The 19,687-nt window shown below is 43.6% G+C and overlaps 1 protein-coding gene across 10 annotated transcripts in view; it reads left to right on the top strand.

Annotated features, from left to right (window-relative positions):
• ULK4 (unc-51 like kinase 4) overlaps window positions 1-19,687 on the top strand; it is a 508,471-nt gene that overhangs the window by 333,090 nt on the left and 155,694 nt on the right. For all 10 annotated transcript variants that reach the window (XM_061396049.1, XM_061396042.1, XM_061396048.1 and 7 more), the window contains one exon: window positions 10,895-11,061. In XM_061396049.1, coding sequence (XP_061252033.1) covers window positions 10,895-11,061 — 167 coding nt within the window. The remainder of the gene's footprint in view (window positions 1-10,894; window positions 11,062-19,687) is intronic.

Genomic DNA, 19,687 nt, shown 5'->3' with positions numbered 1-19,687 from the left:
GGGGCTATTTCTGTGTGTGGGTGGCAGCTCCTTCACTTTGGCCTAGAACCTGCCGTTCACAGACATCTCTGTTTATCCTTCATTGTGTTCAGAACGACATCACCACTTTCACCCTCAATGTTTAAAAGAAGACTTTTAACTCAGCTGACGTGGTGTGACTCTGGTGGTTTTGGTGGTTAAGCATTGGTCAACTTGGGAAAAACGCAACCATTTCCCCACATTGAATTGCACAGATGTTTTTATACTCCTCTTCCAGATTGTCTATTCAGGTTGACTCTGATGGACCCTAGTGGAAATGACCTCATGTTTGTTTGATGTAAATGTGGGATTATCTGCAAGGAAGCCTCTATCTGGGGAGGTTACCCTTGGATTTAGAGTGTTGTTTTCAAATCATTAATGATAGAAAGGAAAAGTACTTTCAAAAGCTTGGAATTTCAAAGTGTACTCTCACATTTGTTCTCTGCTCCAACAGATTTTGAGAAAGTAATAGTATAATAAGGACAAAATGACCTTGGCTGGAGTGACCAAAGTTGGAAGCAGCTCATGCATGTTAATATCTCTGGAACATTAAATACTTGGAAAGAACTTATGGGGATGGCTCCTTTAGAGATCTGCTTATAATTCAGTTCAGTTGCTCAGTCGTGTCCAACCCTATGACCCCATGGACTGCAGCACGCCAGGCTTTCCTGTCCATCACCAACTCCCAGAGCCTGCTCAAACTCATATCTATCGAGTTGGTGATGCTGTCCAACCATCTCATCCTCTGTCATCCCCTTCTCCTCCCACCTTCAATCTTTCCCAGCATCAGGGTCTTTTCCAGTGAGTCAGTTCTTCGCATCAGGTGGCCAAAGTATTGGAGCTTCAGGACTGATTTCCTTTAGGATTGACTGGTTGGATCTCCTTGCAGTCCAAGGGACTCTCGAGTCTTCTCCAAAACCACAGTTTAGAAGCATCAGTTCTCCAGCACTCAGCTTTCTTTATAGTCCAGCTCTCACATCCATATATGACTACTAGAAAAACCATAGCTTTGACTAGATGGACCTTTGTTGGCAAAGTAGTGTCTCTGCTTTTTAATATGCTGTCTAGGTTGGTCATAGCTTTTCTTCCAAGGAGCAATTGTCTTTTAATTTCATGGCTGCGGTCACCATCTGCAGTGATTTTGGAGCCCAGAAAAATAAAGTCTGTCACTGTTTCCATTGTTTCCCCATCTATTTGCCATGAAGTGATGGGACCAGATGCCTTAATGCAGAATAATTCTTGGATTCTTTTTTTAAAGAGTTGGTTATGATCCATGTGAAATAGTTCTTGCATTTTTTTTTTTTATTTCTTTCAGAGATGTTGGGATGGAATATTAAGATGTCATCTGGCCAGAGGACTGGGAAATGATAGAACGCTATCCTCAGTGTCTTTGTACAGGATCTCCAAGGGAGATGATAGGCGGGCAAGGCACAGAAACCTTGCTCTTAGCCCTGCCTACACTAGGTCTACCTGCTGCTTGAGAAACAGAGCTGACTGCAAGAAACAGAGTTGTCTGTGAGAAACAGTTGACTGTGGCTTTCCCTGTATATTTGCCTCTGTGTTGAAATTTCACTCTTGGATCTTAACCCCTTCATGCAGGAGTACCTTCTCTTCCTTGCACGGAGATGGAAGCCATCTAGCCTGAGGGGGATGGCAGGGGATACAGCAGGGGCCTGTGCATTTGCCCCAGGAGGTCTGAAGCAGAGCTGACCTAAGCCAGAGGTGGTGGTGGTTCTTGTTTAGTCACTAGGTCGTGTCCAGCTCTTTGCAACCCCATGGACTGCAGTATGCCAGGCTTCCCTGTCCTTCTGTCTGCCAGAGTTTGTTCACACTCATGTCCATTGAGTTAATGATGCCATCCAACCATCTCATCGTCTGCTGCCCCTTTATCCTCTTGCCCTGTCTTTCCCAGCATCAGGGTCTTTTCCAATGGGTCAGTTCTTTGCACCAGTTGGCCAGAGTGCTGAAGCTTCAGCTTCAGCATCAGTCCTTCCAATGAATTTTCAGGGTTGATTTCTTTTAGGATTGATTGGTTTAATCTTGCAGTCCAAGGGACTCTCAAGAGTTTTCTCCAGAACCACAGTTGGAAGGCATCAATTCATTGGTGCTCAGCCTTCTTTATGGTCCAACTCTCACATCCTTATATGACTACTGGAAAAATCATAGCTTTGACTATATGGACCTTTGTCAACAAAGTGATGTCTCTCATATGCTGTTTAGGTTTGTCATAAGTGTATCTCTGTCTGGGGCCTGAGTGAAAAGGAGAGGAAATCCCCTCCCAAGACAACAACAAAAGGCATGGCTAGGCCACTCCCAGGGGCTCAGGCCTCCGCCTCCAGTGTATTGTCCTCAGCCTTCTTGGGAGGGAGGTAGACGAGAGAGTCAAACCCATGTGCCTGCTGATGGTGGTTCCCACCTCATTCTGGAGAACACAACTCTGGCAGTGTCCTGGGACTTCCATCTCTTTGGAGGCAGGGGATCTTGCTCTTGACTGGGGAGAAGGAAAGTGGAGATGTAGGGAATGTCACTTTCCTTTCCTTCCCTTCCCTTCAGCACCTCCTTAGATGTATTCCTTCACTTTAGGAACATGTGTCCTGTGTGAGGTTGTTCACAGCGCTCTGCTAACAGTCTTATCCTTGGGTCCCGTGGGTCAGGCTTGGAGACTCAGGGTCTCCCTCCTCGGCCCTCACAGTGGTTGGGCAACTGGTGTGGTCAGCTTCATGCAAATCTAAGTCTACACTCCCCTTCCTTCCAAGAAACTCTATTTCCTAACTCCCTCTATGGGGAAATTCTGGATAGAATGGAAGCAAATATGTCAAAACCTATGTGGTATGTGGGGAGATGTAACACAAAAGCTTTGGCAACTTGAAGTCTGACTTCAGGGCATGGGACCCTACGGACTTTACCAACAAGTCATCAGGGACCTGGAAATGAGCCAATCGGTGAACTTTTCTCAGGCTTCGATCTGTGTCAACTCTACAGCCTTGACACCGTTTTCCTGATTGACTCTCCTCATTTATTGATACCTGTGGCCTTACGTTATCGTGGTTCTTTTTCTGTTATGCTGGCACCTTTGCCTCATTTCTCCTATGAATCCCTTTCCTGTCTAGGGTCTTCTCACCCTTGGAAACTTCCCACCCTCTCTGGTCATCTTCCACCTCTCTTTTTCCAGTCTGACTTCTACCCAGTTTCTGTGCCCTCATTTCAACTACCTTTGGACTCTGGCATCTGGACGTTATCTCAAAACTCGAAAACTAACTTATTGTTCCTAGAAAACTCACTTGCTCACTTCTGGTGAGAGTCTGGTTTTTCTCTTTCCGGAGCTTTTTGGCCACACTTCACTGTTGCCACAAAGTCACAAGTCACACTTGTTAACTCACGTTTCTTCCTCCTCCTTGTTTCCCAGCACACCAGCACGTGGTCATGGCCAAATTGCAAAGGCCTCCTCTTTGACTTTCTGGTCTCAGTTCCCCACTGGCTGCTCCCGGAGGCTCCGTGGTATTTAGAAAAGTCCGTGGACCTCAAGAGTTAAAATATATGCAGGTCCAGATCACTTGGTGACTTCTGCTTACTTGGTGACCTTGAACTGGTTACTTAAATGCCGTGAGATTTTGCTTTCCCTTATACAAAGTGGAGATAACAGCATCTGGATAAAAAGCTCTCCTGAAGCTCTTAGAGAATTCAGATGAAATGTGACATGTAAAAAGCCCGGTAAAGGCCCAGTGCCAGGCAGAAAGCCGGTGCTCAGTTAAACACTGCTCTCACCCCGGTGGGGCCACACCCGCTGCTTCCCGTGACTTCCTCCACCCTGCCCAGTTTATCCCAATCACTTTTATTTTTAGCTGTGTTAACTAGAGCCTGTTACACAGAGTGAAGCAAGTCAAAAAGAGAAAAACAGATACTGTGTATCAATGCACATATACATGTGCTTTGTCGCTCAGTCGTGTCTGACTCTTTGCAACCTAGTAGTCTGTAGCCCACCAGGCTCCCCTGTCCATGGGGATCCTTCATGCAGGAGTACTGGAGTGGGGTGCCAGGCCCTTCTCCAGGGGATCTTCCCAACCCAGGGATCAAACCCAGGTCTCCCGCATTGCAGGTGGCTTCTTTACCATCTGAGCCACCAGGGAGGGAAGCCCATGCACATATATGGATCTAGGAAAGTGGTATATTGATGAATCTTCTGTGGGATAGGAATAGAAACACAGATGCGCAGAATGGACTTGTGGACATAGCAGGGGAAAGAGAGGGTAAGAGAGTAGCTTTGATGTATACACACACCACCATGTGTAAAGGGGACAGCGAAGGGGAGCTGCTGTAGAACACAGGGAGCTCAGAACAGTGCTCTGTGATGGCCCAGAGGGGTGGGATGTGGGTGGGTAGAGGGAGGCTTAAGACAGAAGGGACACATGTATACTTAAAGCTGACTCACGTTGTTGTACAGCAGAAGCCAATACAGGCAATTATCCTCCAATTCAAAATAGATGTTAAAAACCTTCAGGTGTGGTTTATATACAGTGAAACAAACATATTTATACCATATATATTATATATATCATATATATGCATTTCTAGAAATGCATACATTTCTGTAGCCAACACCTCATTAAAGTACAGAACATTACTGTCACCTTAGAAAGTTCTGTCCTGCCCCTCCCTCAGAAGCACCTGCTATTCTCTTTTCAATCAATATAGATGAGTTTTCCTTGAAACGTATTCTTACAACTGAATTTATACACCTCACTTGTTTCTGGTGTCTGTCTCTTGGCCGCATTTGTTTTTTGAGATTCAGCCATGTTGTGGGATTCAGTGGCTCATTCCTTTTTATTGCTGAGGAGTACTCCATTGTATGAATGGATCTCTGTTTGTTTATCTGTTCTCCTGTTGGTGGACAGCTGGGCTATTTCCATCGTGGGGCTATTTTGACTACAGGTCTAATGAGTCTTTTTGTGAATATATGTTTTCATTTTACTTGGATAACCCCTAAGAGTAGAATTGCTAGATAATATGGTAAAAAAATAAAAAATTTGTTTTTTTAAAAAAACTGTTAACTGTTTCCCATTAGCCATGCCTGTGAGTTCTGGTCATTCTGCACTCACACCACCATTTAGTGTTGTCGGGTTTTGTTTTGTTTTGTTTTTCATTCTAATTATTTCTGTTTGTGTGGTGGTATCTCACTGTGACTTTCATTTTCATTTTCCAGATGACTAACGGTGTTGAACACTTTTCATGTGCTTTTTGACATTATCTTTTGTAAACTAAGTGTTTGAGGCTATTACCCATTTTAAAAATTGGATATTTCAGTTTTTTATTATTGAGTTTAGCAATTGTTTATATGTTCTGAATATAAGTTCTTAGATATGTAATTTATAAATTTTTCTCCTAGTCTTTGGCTTGTCTTTTTCTTAACTCTAGTGGTAAAGAATCCCCCTCCCAATTCAGAAGACAGAAAATGCAGGTTTCGTCCCTGAGTTGGGAAGATCCCCTGAAGGAGGGCATGGCAACTCACTCCAGTAGTCCTGTGTAGAGGATCTCGTGGACAGAGGAGCCTGGTGGGCTAAGGTCCATAGCATTGCAAAGAGTTGGACACAACTGAAGCGACTTAGCATGCATTTCTTAATAGTGTCTCTTAATTTGCACAAGTTTTAATTTTTTATGCAGTGTAATTTATCCACTTTCAAATGATGAAAGGACTTTTTGAGTCCTAAAAAATCTTGCCTACCTCTTAGTTATGAAGATCTTCTATTTTCTTCTGAAACTTTAAAAATTTTAGCTTTTATGTTTAGATTTGAGGTTTGCCTGAGATTAGTTTTTGAATACTATGTGAGATAGTGGTCAAGCACCTTTTTTTCTCTTAAACAGATCTATTCTCTTTGATTGAAAATATTTCATTTTTCTAAAGAATTCCCTTATTGAAAATCATTTAACCTCATAGATGAGGGTCCATTTCTGGAATCTGAAATTGGAAATATCTGCATGAACTCATTTTTTTCTCTGTCTAAAAGGTGTATATTTATCTCTGTCCACTTAATCAGTGGCCCAGTAGCAATGAGTGTTTCTCTCAGACCATGGTCTCTGAATACCCTTCTCATTAAAAGAAACCAGGATTCCTTGGAGAAGTAGCTAATGCCCAGTCTTAGGCAGTAATTCATAAGTTGAACTTGGGACATATTATCTTAGCAGAAGGTAGGACACTTTAAAGGGCTCTCAGTGACCAAAGATGGAACAAGTTTACCATAAAAGAATGATGATTGAAATCAATTAATATTCATAAGATATGTTATTTAAAAATCTATTACATTCACAATGATGCTCCATAGTGAACTGATTAGTAACTTCAGTAATCTCTAGCCACTTTGCTCACATTTGGGACCTCCAAACACCCCAAAATAACTTCTGGAAACAGGCTGTGCGTAGTCGCTCAGTTGTGTCCGACTCTTTGCAGTCCCATGGACTGCAGCCCACCAAGTTCCTCTGTCCTTGGGGATTCTCCAGGCAAGAATACTGGAGTGGGTTGCCATTGCCTAAACAGACAGATGATAACAAAGAAACATTTATCAAACATCTACCTTGCTCTTCCTTTACAAACCACATTTTATGATATCCAAATCAGTTAATGAAGGTTCTTTACAGAAGAAAACCAGCTAAAAAAATAAAGAAGGACTGATCAGTTCAGTTCAGTTCAGTCGCTCAGTCATGTCCGACTCTTTGCGACCCCATGAATCGCAGCACGCCAGGCCTTCCTGTCCATCACCAACTCCTGGAGTTCACTCAGACTCACGTCCATCGAGTCAGTGATGCCATCCAGCCATCTCATCCTCTGTCGTTCCCTTCTCCTCCTGCCCCCAATCCCTCCCAGCATCAGAGTCTTTTCCAATGAGTCAACTCTTCCCATGAGGTGGCCAAAGTATTGGAGTTTCAGCTTCAGCATCATTCTGTCCAGAGAAATCCCAGGGCTGACCGCCTTCAGAATGGACTGGTTGGATCTCCTTGCAATCCAAGGGACTCTCAAGAGTCTTCTCCAACACCACAGTTCAAAAGCATCAATTCTTTGGTTCTCAGCCTTCTTCACAGTCCAACTCTCACATCCATACATGACCACAGGAAAAACCATAGCCTTGACTAGACAGACCTTTGTTGGCAAAGTAATGTCTCTGCTTTTGAATATGCTATTTAGGTTGGTCATAACTTTCCTTCCAAGGAGTAAGCGTCTTTTAATTTCATGGCTGCAATCACCATCTGCAGTGATTTTGGAGCCCCCAAAAATAAAGTCTGACACTGTTTCCACTGTTTCCCCATCTATTTCCCGTGAAGTGATGGGACCAGATGCCATGATCTTCGTTTTCTGAATGTTGAGCTTTAGGCCAACTTTTTCACTCTCCAATTTCACTTTCATCAAGAGGCTTTTGAGTTCCTCTTCACTTTCTGCCATAAGGGTGGTGTCATCTGCATATCTGAGGTTATTGATATTTCTCCCGGCAATCTTGATTCCAGCTTGTGTTTCTTCCAGTCCAGCGTTTCTCATGATGTACTCTGCATAGAAGTTAAATAAGCAGGGTGACAATATACAGCCTTGACGTACTCCTTTTCCTATTTGGAACCAGTCTGTTCCATGTCCAGTTCTAACTGTTGCTTCCTGACCTGCATACAGATTTTTCAAGAGGCAGGTCAGGTGGTCTGGTATTCCCATCTCTTTCAGAATTTTCCATAGTTTATTGTGATTCACACAGTCAAAGGCTTTGGCATAGTCAATAAAGCAGAAATAGATGTTTTTCTGGAACTCTCTTGCTTTTTCCATGATCCAGCGGATGTTGGCAATTTGATCTCTGGTTCCTCTGCCTTTTCTAAAACCAGCTTGAACATCAGGAAGTTCACGGTTCACATATTGCTGAAGCCTGGCTTGGAGAATTTTGAGCGTTACTTTACTAGTGTGTGAGATGAGTGCAATTGTGCGGTAGTTTGAGCATTCTTTGGCATTGCCTTTCTTTGGGATTGGAATGAAAACTGACCTTTTCCAGTCCTGTGGCCACTGTTGAGTTTTCCAAATTTGCTGGCATATTGAGTGCAGCACTTTAACAGCATCATCTTTCAGGACTGATAGAATTTGAAAATTCTGTATTGCCATGTCTAATGAAATAATGGGACTGGATATTGGACATTAGTAGATAATATTTGATGGGGAAGTTTATACTGCATGGCTTGGGCTAACAATCCCAGAACACCTAGGTCAATTTTAACATTATTAAGGGTGGAATAAACAGACAGTGTATCCCTCCAGATAGAATGCTACAGGGAATACAGAATGCCCAGCTCCAAGTATTATTGCCTAAATAATCAAACCTGAAGTAAGTCTAGTCTCTGGGTCTAATTACCAGTTTACAGGAAATGCAGAGTTACAGGAGCAGTACTACAAGAACATCTATAGGAAAAATATCCTCATTTCTCCAACAAATAAATGGCATGAAAAATTGAAGGTGGGGAAAGGACTGTTAGAGGTTGAAGGAGACTTAAGACAATGGCAAACTGTTGATAATTATTGAAGAGCGTAATAAGCATTCATTTTCCTAAAATTTCTCATGGCTTTCTTTGTTTTCATAGTTCAAACAAGAAAAATGTGAGTTTTCATCTTCAGTGAAAGTTCTGTGAAGAGCACTCACTGAGATAGGCCTCTTACATCATATCAATGGGCTTTGCTGGCATTATCACGGTTGTGAAGAAATATTTAGGTCATACTTCATTTCTAATCTCATATGAGCACCTTCCATGACAGGAGGTGACTTCTGTGTTTGTAGTCAGAGCTTGGTGTTCGTTGTCTTTTTTCCTTCACACAATAAGCTGGAAAGTGCAGCCCAGTAGGGATTTGATTGCATTCATTGTTTGCACTCCTTCCTTGAAGATGGAATGAAACTCAGGGAGAGCACAGTTGTTCATCATCTGTTTCGTCTGAGTCAGGCAGCACGCTGATGGGTATCCGACAGTCAGTGCCTCCTTCTGACGGGCTGTGTCCTTCTCTGCTGTTCACATCGCCGGGTTCCCTGCTCCTCTGACCATCAGCATGCTGTGTCACAGAGATTGGGAACTCCACAAAGGAAGACATCTTCTCCTGCAGCGTGTGTTTACCGAATACTGAACTGAACTCTCTTAAAAAACCTTTGTATTTTGTATTTGAGTAGTCCCGATTAACAGACAATGGTGTGATAGTTTCTGGTGAACAATGAAGGGACTCAGGCATACATATACATGTATCCGTTCTCCCCCAAAACCCCGCTCCCATCCGGGCTGCCACATTACATTGAGCAGAGCTCCCTGTGCTACACTGTAGGTCCTCCTTGGTTATCCATTTTAAATATAGGAGCATGTACATATCCATCCCAAACTCCCAAACTATCCCTTCCCCCAGTCTTTCTCCCCACCCCATCCCAGCAACCTCTTTTTAAAGCCCTGCTACTCTCCCTGCAGCTCACAAACGCCAAGAGCTGATTCATAGCCTGCCCTTGAGCAATGCCTTGTAACTCACTGGAGAATGCCTGCCAGTGTGATGCACATGTCTTAACGATTGCTCTTCTTTACCATGTGTCTTTGATGACTTGTACTATCAAACCTTGTCTTTCAGTAGAGAAATTTTGCTATTAATTCATTAGCAGATTCCTTTCCCTTCAAATACATTTATTTTCAACTTTGTGACTGTGCCAGTTTTCACCACAAGGAGTACAACCTTGATTGATGCCCTGTAATTTTGGTTTCTCTCTGCCTTTAGTGACAGAATTAATTGCTTTGTCGTCTAATTACTTTGCACTTGTCTAGGAAAACCAGCTTGGCTTACTGGAAATGACAGTGTGCAGTGTTTGGAAAAGATAACAGAGCTTGGATGGCTATGCTTGGCAGAGCTTCCGTCCAGTTGATCATCTGAGAAGTAGGGACAAATGGATTGCAGGTCCAATAAATGATTGCACGTCAAATAAATAAATGGATTGCAGGTCCAGCTTACAACACATGTCATATTTCCTTACCCAGTTTTCTTCCCAGTTTGCTTGTATAGAATAGTTATATTTGAAGATTCACTTTTTCTAGAACGTTCAGACGATGATGATCTCTTCAGATGGAAGGACCCCCTCACCATTTCCATTTATGACATTTCATGTTGTCTTTTCATCACTTTTGCATCTGAATCATTTGGGGAATTCAAAGTGTAATTTTACATAACAAAAATAATACAGAACACCAGCTTAAATGTATTTGTTGTAACAAGTACATCAAACTAAAAGTTGATGAAGACGAACCACACGGTAAATACGAAGTTTGCAGAGACAAAATGATAGAACCTGGCAATTTCTCAATTTCACATGGCTTGAAATCATTATGTTACATTTCATAAGTTTTAGAATGCATGTGGAAAAAAGCACTTCATTGCTTTATCTTCTTGAGGTGACCCAGTTATTTGTCAATCCTGATAGATCCTCAGCCTCACCTGTGTCACCGAGCCATCCCATGAAGAACTGTGCCTTTAAACAGAACCTGGGGACAGGATGTTCACACCCAACACGTTTTCTTCCAGTGTCAGCGACTCTTCTGTCCCTGTGAAACCTGTCCATGTAGGATGGTGTTTTTCAAAGTGTAATTCGGGGGACCCTCCTATCAGAATCACCTGGGGTGCTTTTTAGCAAGTATATTCCTAGGCCTCAGGCTCCTAGGCAGTCTCTCTGGGAGTGGGGGCTGGGGACCTGCATTTTCAAAACCTTTCCCAGGTGTGTCTACAACAGATATAGTTGAGGGACTGTTCAGAGTTTATGGAATACATGTGCCTGTTCTGTTGGCTTCATGTGGCACGTTATTCTTACGTTCTATGATGACAGTTTTGCCCTTCTCCTGTTTTACTCAGGACTGGTCCGTCACGTCTGCAGCCTGTTCACTGAGACTGCCACACTGTGTTTGGATGCGGACAGCAAAAGCAACAACGACACTGCAGCCGCCTTGCTGTTCTCCCTGCTGGACATTCTGCACGGCATGCTGACCTACACCTCCGGGGTCGTGCGGCTGGCTCTGCAGGTAGAGGACCCCTTCCCCTGCCTTTCCAACAGCCCCGCCCCACGTCCCACATGCTCATCATTCTCTTTTCTCTCATCGTCCTCTAATGCGTCTTTCGGTTTGAAAAAGAGCATATGATTTGACAGTCATCTTTGGGTGATCAGTGTCAGACAGCTAATTTGAATATGAAAAGACGCAGGAGGGGCCAAAGACAAGACTTAGTGAGCACTTACTAGGGAACTGCCAGCAACTCAAGAGGTCATTCTCACTGTGGGGTTGGCCATGCACTATGCAGTCTTCGCTGTCCGGAGATGGTGCTCCCACCACCTCCAGCAGTACGAGTTAGCTAGTGAGGAGTAGTGGATTGAGTTATCAGGCATGCACACACATGCACATACGTGTAATATGAATATATGTGCATACACACACACACATGTGCATGCATGTGCCTCGCACTTACTTTCTCTTATGACCAATAATGTGAAATTGCAAGATGCTTTTGAGGACTCGAGGTGTATATTTAGTGGCCATGGAAAAGTCAGGTTGCCCCAGACTGTAACCTGGCATTGTGGTCTGAGACAGGAAGGGCGTATGAGTTCATCAGGTACTTTCTTGGCCAAGTGTTAGCTCTCACCACATGCCTGTCTCCTTTCATGCTTTCTCTAACCAGCTGAGTCAGCTGATACTTAGGCCACATGTTAGGACACGGCCAATAGGAATTCATTGTTGTATTTGGAGTCCCAGTTAAGTCGCAAGTGCTGTGTGTCACGGTAGCATACCAGCCTGGATAGATGCAGAAGCTAAGGTTGGAAGCAGACCATTCTGATACCTTGCCAAGAGTCATAGTAGCAAGAGCCAAGAATGAGTCCCTCAACCCTGGTTTAGTCTCTCTTATTCATCATGGTAAATGGCGTGTTGTGTCCGCAGTGAAGCTGGTGAAGTATTTAACTTGTTTCATGTGGCTTAATGAATAATTCCAAGAGCCCCTCAGCAAAGATGATAGTAAGTTTTAACCCAAACTTGTAAAGCCAGTAGATGAAATTGGCCTTTGAACTACCTGCTTGTTTTTATTTGCTCATCTGTAATTGCTCTAAATGAACAGTAAAGCATGGCTAAGTACTCACGGAATCCTGAATTATGGATTTCTCTTAGTTTTCCCTCTTTTTTCTAATAAGTGTCTCATCAGAGAGCATCATTTCTTGTTTCAGTTTCCACAATGGTAGCTTTATGTAATTCTTCAAGGTGTAGATGTCTCTCAGAGGATACTCTGATGGTATCAATCTGTAAGAGATTGTGGATAAAAAGGATCAGACATTTAAAAAATTTTTTTTAATTCTAGAACAATAGAAATCATTTATTTCAAGTCATCAGGTAGACATTCAAGGGTGTTTAAAACTCCTTAATGCAAATTATTTTCTAATTTTCTTTTTTCAATTTGCTAGTATACCAATACATCACTGTTTCTTTCTTTCTTTTTTTTTTTTAGCACCAATCTATGTTTTATTGCTGTCATTGTTCTAAATCTTTCCCTGTAATAGCTGCCATGTATTGCTTTTGACCTGGACGACCGACTTTGATCTCCATGGTACCTGGTATCTGTCTGAAAGTGGTAGACTCCTTGAAATTGAATTAGGGAAAGAATTGGGTAAAGAAATGGAGTTGGCATCAAAGACAGACACATCCTTCTACAATACTGAGCTGTAGGTTCTTTCGAAGCCTAAGTCACCTCTTCCATCTGTAAACATGCTCCACACATGGGATTCTTCTGCATTCAAAACCCGTTTCTACTCTTAACACTAACCTCTTAAAACTAGAACTTGACTGTTGTCAGTGTTTAAAATGATAATGCTACTGCTAAGTCACTTCAGTCGTGTCTGACTCTGTGCGACCCCATAGACAGCAGCCCACCAGGTTCCGCCATCCCTGGGATTCTCCAGGCAAGAACACTGGAGTGGGTTGCCATTTCCTTCTCCAATGCATGAAAGTGAAAAGTGAAAGTGAAGTCGCTCAGTTGTGTCCGACTCTTAGCGACCCCGTGGACTGAAGCCTACCAGGCTCCTCCGTCCATGGGATTTTCCAGGCAAGAGTACTGGAGTGGGGTGCCATTGCCTTCTCCGATTTTGAGGCACCTATCTCCTTTTCAGGGAGGAGAAGGATATGACATAGGCATGTGTACCAGGGAGGTAAGGAGTTGGGAGGGAGGTGTCAGAATGTCTCTTAGGAGCCCAGACTCTGCCCCCAACTTGCCTTAAGGAGTACTATGCCAAAGATACAGAAGCAGAGACAAATATGTGTGCCCAGCTCACCAGGGTGGGGTGGGGGTGGGGGCGTCCCATGGGCTTTGCAGGTGAGAATACCTTGGATTCAGATCCCAGCCACACCACTTTCACCTGTGAGATGCTGGGCATATTATTTCACCTGAGTGTCAGTTTCCTCATCTGTAAAGCAGACATGATGCCAACTACTCAGCAAGGGACTTAAATGAGAGAACACAAGATATGTAAGTATAAAGGACATATTTATTGCCAGGAGAAATATCAATAACCTCAGATACACAGACAGCACCACCCTTAAGGCAGAAAGTGAAGAACTAAAGAGCCTCTTGATGAAAGTGAAAGAGGAGAGTAAAAAGTTGGCTTAAAACTCAACATTCAGAAAACTAAGATCATGGTATCTAGTCCCCTCACTTCATGGCAAATAGGCAGGGAAACAATGGTGATAGTGAGAGACTTTTTTTCCTTGGGCTCCAAAATCACTGCAGATGGTGACTGCAGCCATGAAATTAAAAGACGCTTGCTCCTTGGAAGAAAAGCTATGACCAACCTAGACAGCATATTAAAAAGCAGAGACACTACTTTGCAGACAAAGGTCCATCTAGTCAAAGCTGTGGTTTTTCCAGTAGTCATGTATGGATGTGAGAGTTGGACTGTAAAGAAGCTGAGTGCTGAAGATTGATGCTTTTGAAGTGTGGTGTCGGAGAAGACACTTGAGAGTCCCTTGGACTGCAGGGAGATCCAACCAGTCCATCCTAAAGGAAATCAGTCCTGAATATTCATTGGAAGGACTGATGCTGAAGCTCCAATACTTTGGCCACCTGATGTGAAGAACTGATTCATTGGAAAAGACCCTGATGCTGGGAAAAACTGAAGACACGAGGAGAAGGTGACAACAGAGGATGAGATGGTTGAATGGCATCACCAGCTCGATGGACATGAGTTTGAGCAGTCTCTGAGAGTTGATGATGGACAGGGAAGCCTGGTATGCTGCAGTCCACGGGGTCACAAAGAGTCAGACACGACTGAGCGACTGAACTGAACTGAAAGTACATATACTTGGCCCAGGGAAAGTAAGCCATGATTGGTCGCTATGTTATTAATAGCAATAAGAGGGAAGACACTCACCTCCCCTTCCTGTTTACAGAGGGTTCGTGGGGGCTGTGATATTCTCATGTCTGTGTCCTAACACTAGGGAAGGCACTCAGTTTGTATTTATGGAGTAAACCAACTCCTAGCAGGCTTATGAGGTATTAATGTATGGTTTTATTTTGCATTTGTGAGCCTAGCCCAGGGCTTGGCCCCTGTGATCTTGGCACAGGCATGAAGAGAGGAAGGTTGTTGAGTGTCAGGGAGGTTCATTTTGGTAAGACCATCAGCATGCAGATATTGGAGCAAATCATCACCTTGAACCATGTCCAGGGTCCTGCAGAGGGAACAGGGATGCAGGGAACTCACCAAGTTTGGGGGTTAAGGAAGGAAAATATTCAGTACCAAAATCCAGGTCACCTGAGTTCCCAATCTGGCTCTTGTCTGTCATTTCTGGAGTGATGGGAGAAACTTCACGCATTACTTGAGAGGAGGGTGGTTAAACTGGTTTCCATTAGTAGATGTGTCAGTGTTGCCCTAAGACTGAAATGTGGCCCCTGAGTCCCCCTTCATCTCACACTCAAGTGAAGGCTGTTGGGATGGGGGCTTTACCCTATTTTAGTATCTCTTTCTCTGTAAGAAAGTCATTTTTATTTATTTTTGTTCATTCTGTGCCGCTTGTGGGATCTTAGCTTCCAGACCAGGAATCAAACCCATGCCCTCAGCATTGGAAGCATGGAGTCTTAACCACTGGATCACCAGGGAAGTCCCTCTATTTCGGTATCTCTTGAAGTTGCTGGTTTGACTCCTCCACAGCTTTCTCCCTGCTGTTTTCCCCATGAGCTTGCCCCGTCTGGTTGTTCAGTCACCAACTGAAGTCATGTCCAACTCTTTGCAACCACATCAACGGCAGCACACCAGGTTTCTCTGTCCTTCAAATTCATGTCTATTGAGTCAGTGATGCCATCCAACTGTCTCATCCTCTGTCACCCCCTTCTCTTCCTGTCCTCAATCTTCCCAGTATCAGGGTCGTTTCCAGTGAGTCAGCTGTTTGCATTAGGTGGCCAAAGTGTTGGAGCTTCAGCTTCAGCATCAGTCCTTCCAATGAATATTTAAGGTTGATTTCCTTTAGGATTAACTGGTTTGATATCTTTGCTGTCCAAGGGCATCTCAAGAATCTTCTCCAGCACCACAATTCAAAAGCTTCAATTCTTCAGTGCTCTGCCTTCTTTATGGTTCAACTCTCACATTCGCACATGACTACTGGAAAAACCCATTGCTTTGACTATATGAATTTTTGTTGGCAAAGTGATGTCTCTTCTTTTTAATATGCTGTCTAGGTTTGTCATAGCTTTTCTTCCAAGGACCAAGCATCTTTTAATTCTGTGGCTGCAGTCACTGTCTGCGGTGATTTTGAAAACTCAAGAAAATAAGATTTGTCACTGCTTCTACTTACCCCCATCTATTTGTCAAGAAATGATGGGACTGGATGCCATGATCTTAGCTTTTTTAGTGTTGAGTTTTAAGCCAGCTTTTCACTCTCCTCTTTCACCCTCATCAAGAGGCTCTTTAGTTCCTCTTTTCTTTCTGCCTTTAGAGTGGTATCTTCATATCTGAGGTTGTTAATATTTCTCCCAGCATTCTTGATTCCAGCTTAGGATTCGTCCAGCACGACATTTTGCATAATGTATTCTACATAAAAGTTAAATACACAGAGTGACTATATTATATAGCCTTGATGTACTTGTTTCCCAGTTTTGAACCAGTCCATTGTTCCATGTCCAGTTCTAATTGTTACTTCTTGTGCTGCATACATTTGTGTCCTGGAGCTAGGTAAGGTGGTCTGGTAAATTCCCATCTCTAAAAATTTTCCACAGATTGTTATGATCCACCCTGTCAAAGGCTTTAGTATAGTCAATGAACGGGAGGTAGATGTCTTTTTTTAAAAATCCCTTGCTTTTTCTTCTTTGAAGAAATGTCTGTTTAGTTCTATGGCCCATTTTTGATTGGATCATTTATTTTTCTGGAATTGTATATTTTTGAGTTTTCCTATGATCTAGCATATGTTGGCAATTTGATCTCTGGTTCCTCTGCCTTTTCTAAATCTAACTTGTACATATGGAAGTTCTTGGTTCACATACTGTTGAAGCCTAGGTTGAAGAATTTTGAGCATTACCTTGCTAGCATGTGAAATGAGTGCAATTATACAGTAGTTTGAACAGTCTTTGGTGTTGCCTTTCTTTGGGATTGGAGTGAAAACTGACCCTTTCCAGTCCTGTGGTGGCCACTGCTGAGTTTTCCAAAATTTCTGGCATATTGAGTATAGCACTTTCACAGCATCATCTTTTAGGATTTGAAATAGCTCAGCTGAATTCTATCATGTCCACTAGCTTTGTTCAGAGTAATGCTTCCTATGGCTCACTTGACTTCACGTTCCAGAATGTCTGGCTCTAGGTGAGTGACCACCCCATCGTGGTTATCTGGGTCATTAAAACCTTTTTTGTACAGTTCTTCATATTCTTGCGACCTCTTCTGTCTCATGGTTGAATGCAAGTGAGATTTGTCTGTTGTAGCCCGTGGTCCTCAGCATGCGTCTCCCTCCCTTTGAAAACTGATGATATCTCTTCATCTCATCACAAGATCATTTGCTTGGCAAGACACTCCAGGCCTTGAATGATCAGCCCCAGGGTGATTTTCCAGCCTCGCCTGTCATTCATTTGTGCTTCCTGTACCTACACCAAACAGTCACCTTGGCCTTTTCCATGGGGCTCCTGCACCTCACCACTCTTTCCGCAGCAGATGCCAGCACCTGAAGCACGGGCTGTGCATGTCCTTCCCTGTAGACCTCACCCCACTGTCCAGCGATGAAGTCCTGTCACCGTTCCCCAATCCCACCTCAGCTGTATTTCCACATCCACTGTAGCAGTTTCCACGTTCTGCCTTTAGTGCAGTGGAAAGCTTACAATTGGTTTTTTTTTTAAAGTATAGTTAATTTATAATACTGTGTTAATTTCTGCTATATAGCAGTGACTCAGTTATATATATTCCTTTACATTACAGTTTATCACTAGATGCTGAATATAGTTCCCTGTGCTATACACTAGGACCTTGCTGTTTATCCATTCTGTACGTAATAGTTTGCATCTGCTAATCCCACACTCCCGATCCATAACCACTCCCATCCTCCCCCATGGCAACCACCAGTCTGTTCTCTGTGTCCGTGATTCTATTTCTGTTTCATAGATAGGTTCACCCGTGTTGTAGTTTATATTTCAAATATAAACAATATCATGTATTTTGTATTTATCTTTCTTTTGGTGACTTCACTCAGTATGGTAATCTCTAGATCTATTCGTGTTGCTGCAAATGGCAATTTTTATTGCTGAATCAGTATCCCATCGTGTATATGTACCACATCTTCTTTAACCATTCATCTGTTGGTGGTCACTTAGATTGCTTCCTTGTCTTGGCTGTTGTAAACAGTGCTGCTGTGAACATAGGGATGCATGTGTCTGTAGTTTCGTCTGGGTATATGTCTAGGAGTGGGATTGCTGGATTATGTGGCGACTCTAGTGTTTTGAAGAACCTCCATACTGTTTACCATAATAAAGCCTGCCATTCTTTTAATGAAATTGTGAGGTTCTACAGCCTGGGACTGAGTTGTATCATCTGTGCATGGCAAGCATGTGAGTGATGGTGTTTGGGACGCACACTGAGGCCTGACTTGGGTTGGTCTGGCCACACCACTGCTGGTTGTGCTTAAATTAAACCTGTTTAGGACATCAGACAGCGATTGCCTGAAGAACTGACTGTCTCTTGTTCTCTACAAATGCTTTGTTGTGTCTCAAACGCTCAGTTGCGTCTGACTCTTTGCAATACCATGGACTTGTAGCCCACCAAGCTCCTCTGTCCATGAAATTCTCCAGGCAAGAACACTGGAGTGGGTTGCCATTTTCTCTTCCTGGGGATCTTCCCGACCCAGGGGTCAAACCCATGTCTCTTACATCCCCTGCATTGGCAAGTGGGTTCTTACCTGCCCTCTGTGTGCTAGACTCATATAATATTAGATGTAATAGGTTTATATCCTCCCTGGCCTTTTTTAATGCCAATAAGTTAGTTGAATCCCTTCATCTCATTTTAGGTAATGCTATTAATATATTCCCATTTAATATTACATATGGCTCACAAGTTGTCATTCCCACATTTTACATGTCTACAACCTAGGGATCTCATCTGAGATCTATTCTTAATATATCCAGTAGTTTCCTAAACAGGACCACTAGAATGTCCCATAGTCCCCTCAAATTCAGCATGTCCAAAGCAGAGCTCAGGATCCACCTCCCACACCATCCTCCTGCTCGCAAGCCCCACCACTCTCATCCTGCCATACTAGAAACCTGGGAGTTATTCTTAAAATTTCCCTTTTTCATATTCCTCCTCCAATCCTTCACCAAATCCAGTAGATTTTACTGGTAGCACCTGGCTCAGTCTGCCATCTCCTCTTGTTCAGGCTGTGACAGCTGGGGGGACCAAGAACCCAGGATGGCCAGGAGTGGGGTCAGTTGCCACCCAGCAGTGCCTGGAGCAGTGAGTTGTGGGCAGGGGTCGGGGGACCACAGGCAAAGGCAGAGCACTGCACAGGGAGAACAGCAGCGACGTCGCAGCAGAGGCGGGGTGCTTCTTGCTGTTAAAAGAGCCCTCTGGGCATCCCTGATAGCTCAGTTGGTAAAGAATGCACCTGCAGTGCAGGAGACCCTGGTTTGATTCCTAGGCCGAGAAGGCCCACTGGAGAGGGGAGAGGCTACCCACTCCAGTATTCTTGAACTGCCCTTGTGGCTCAGCAGGTGAAGAATCCGCCTGCAGTGCAGGAGACCTGGGTTCGATCCCTGGGTTGGGAAGATCTCCTGGAGAAGGGAAAGGCTACCACTGCAGTATTCTGGCCTGGAGAATTCCATGGACTGTGGAGAATTCTATAGTCCATGGCGTCACAAAGAGTCGGACGTGACTGAGTGACTTAGACTTCTGGGGACTTCCCTGGGAGTCCAATGGCTAAGTGCCATTGCACTCCCAATGAAAAGGGCCTGGATTCGATCCCTGGTCAGGGAAGTAGATCCCACATGCCGCAACCAAGCGTTCACATGCTGCAACTAAAGGTCCCACATGCCACAACTAAGACCCAGCATAGCCAAATACATAAATAAATGTTAAAAATAGATCCCTCTGTAACATGCACACAGAAGGCATCTGCGAATCGAAAGGCTGACCGAGAATGTGTGCTGTTGGGG

This window comes from Bos javanicus, chromosome 22 (assembly GCF_032452875.1).
Source record: "Bos javanicus breed banteng chromosome 22, ARS-OSU_banteng_1.0, whole genome shotgun sequence".
Classification (NCBI taxonomy): Eukaryota; Metazoa; Chordata; class Mammalia; order Artiodactyla; family Bovidae; genus Bos; species Bos javanicus.
Note: the sequence above shows the minus strand (reverse complement) of the source record. Positions and strands in the feature narration are given on the sequence as shown.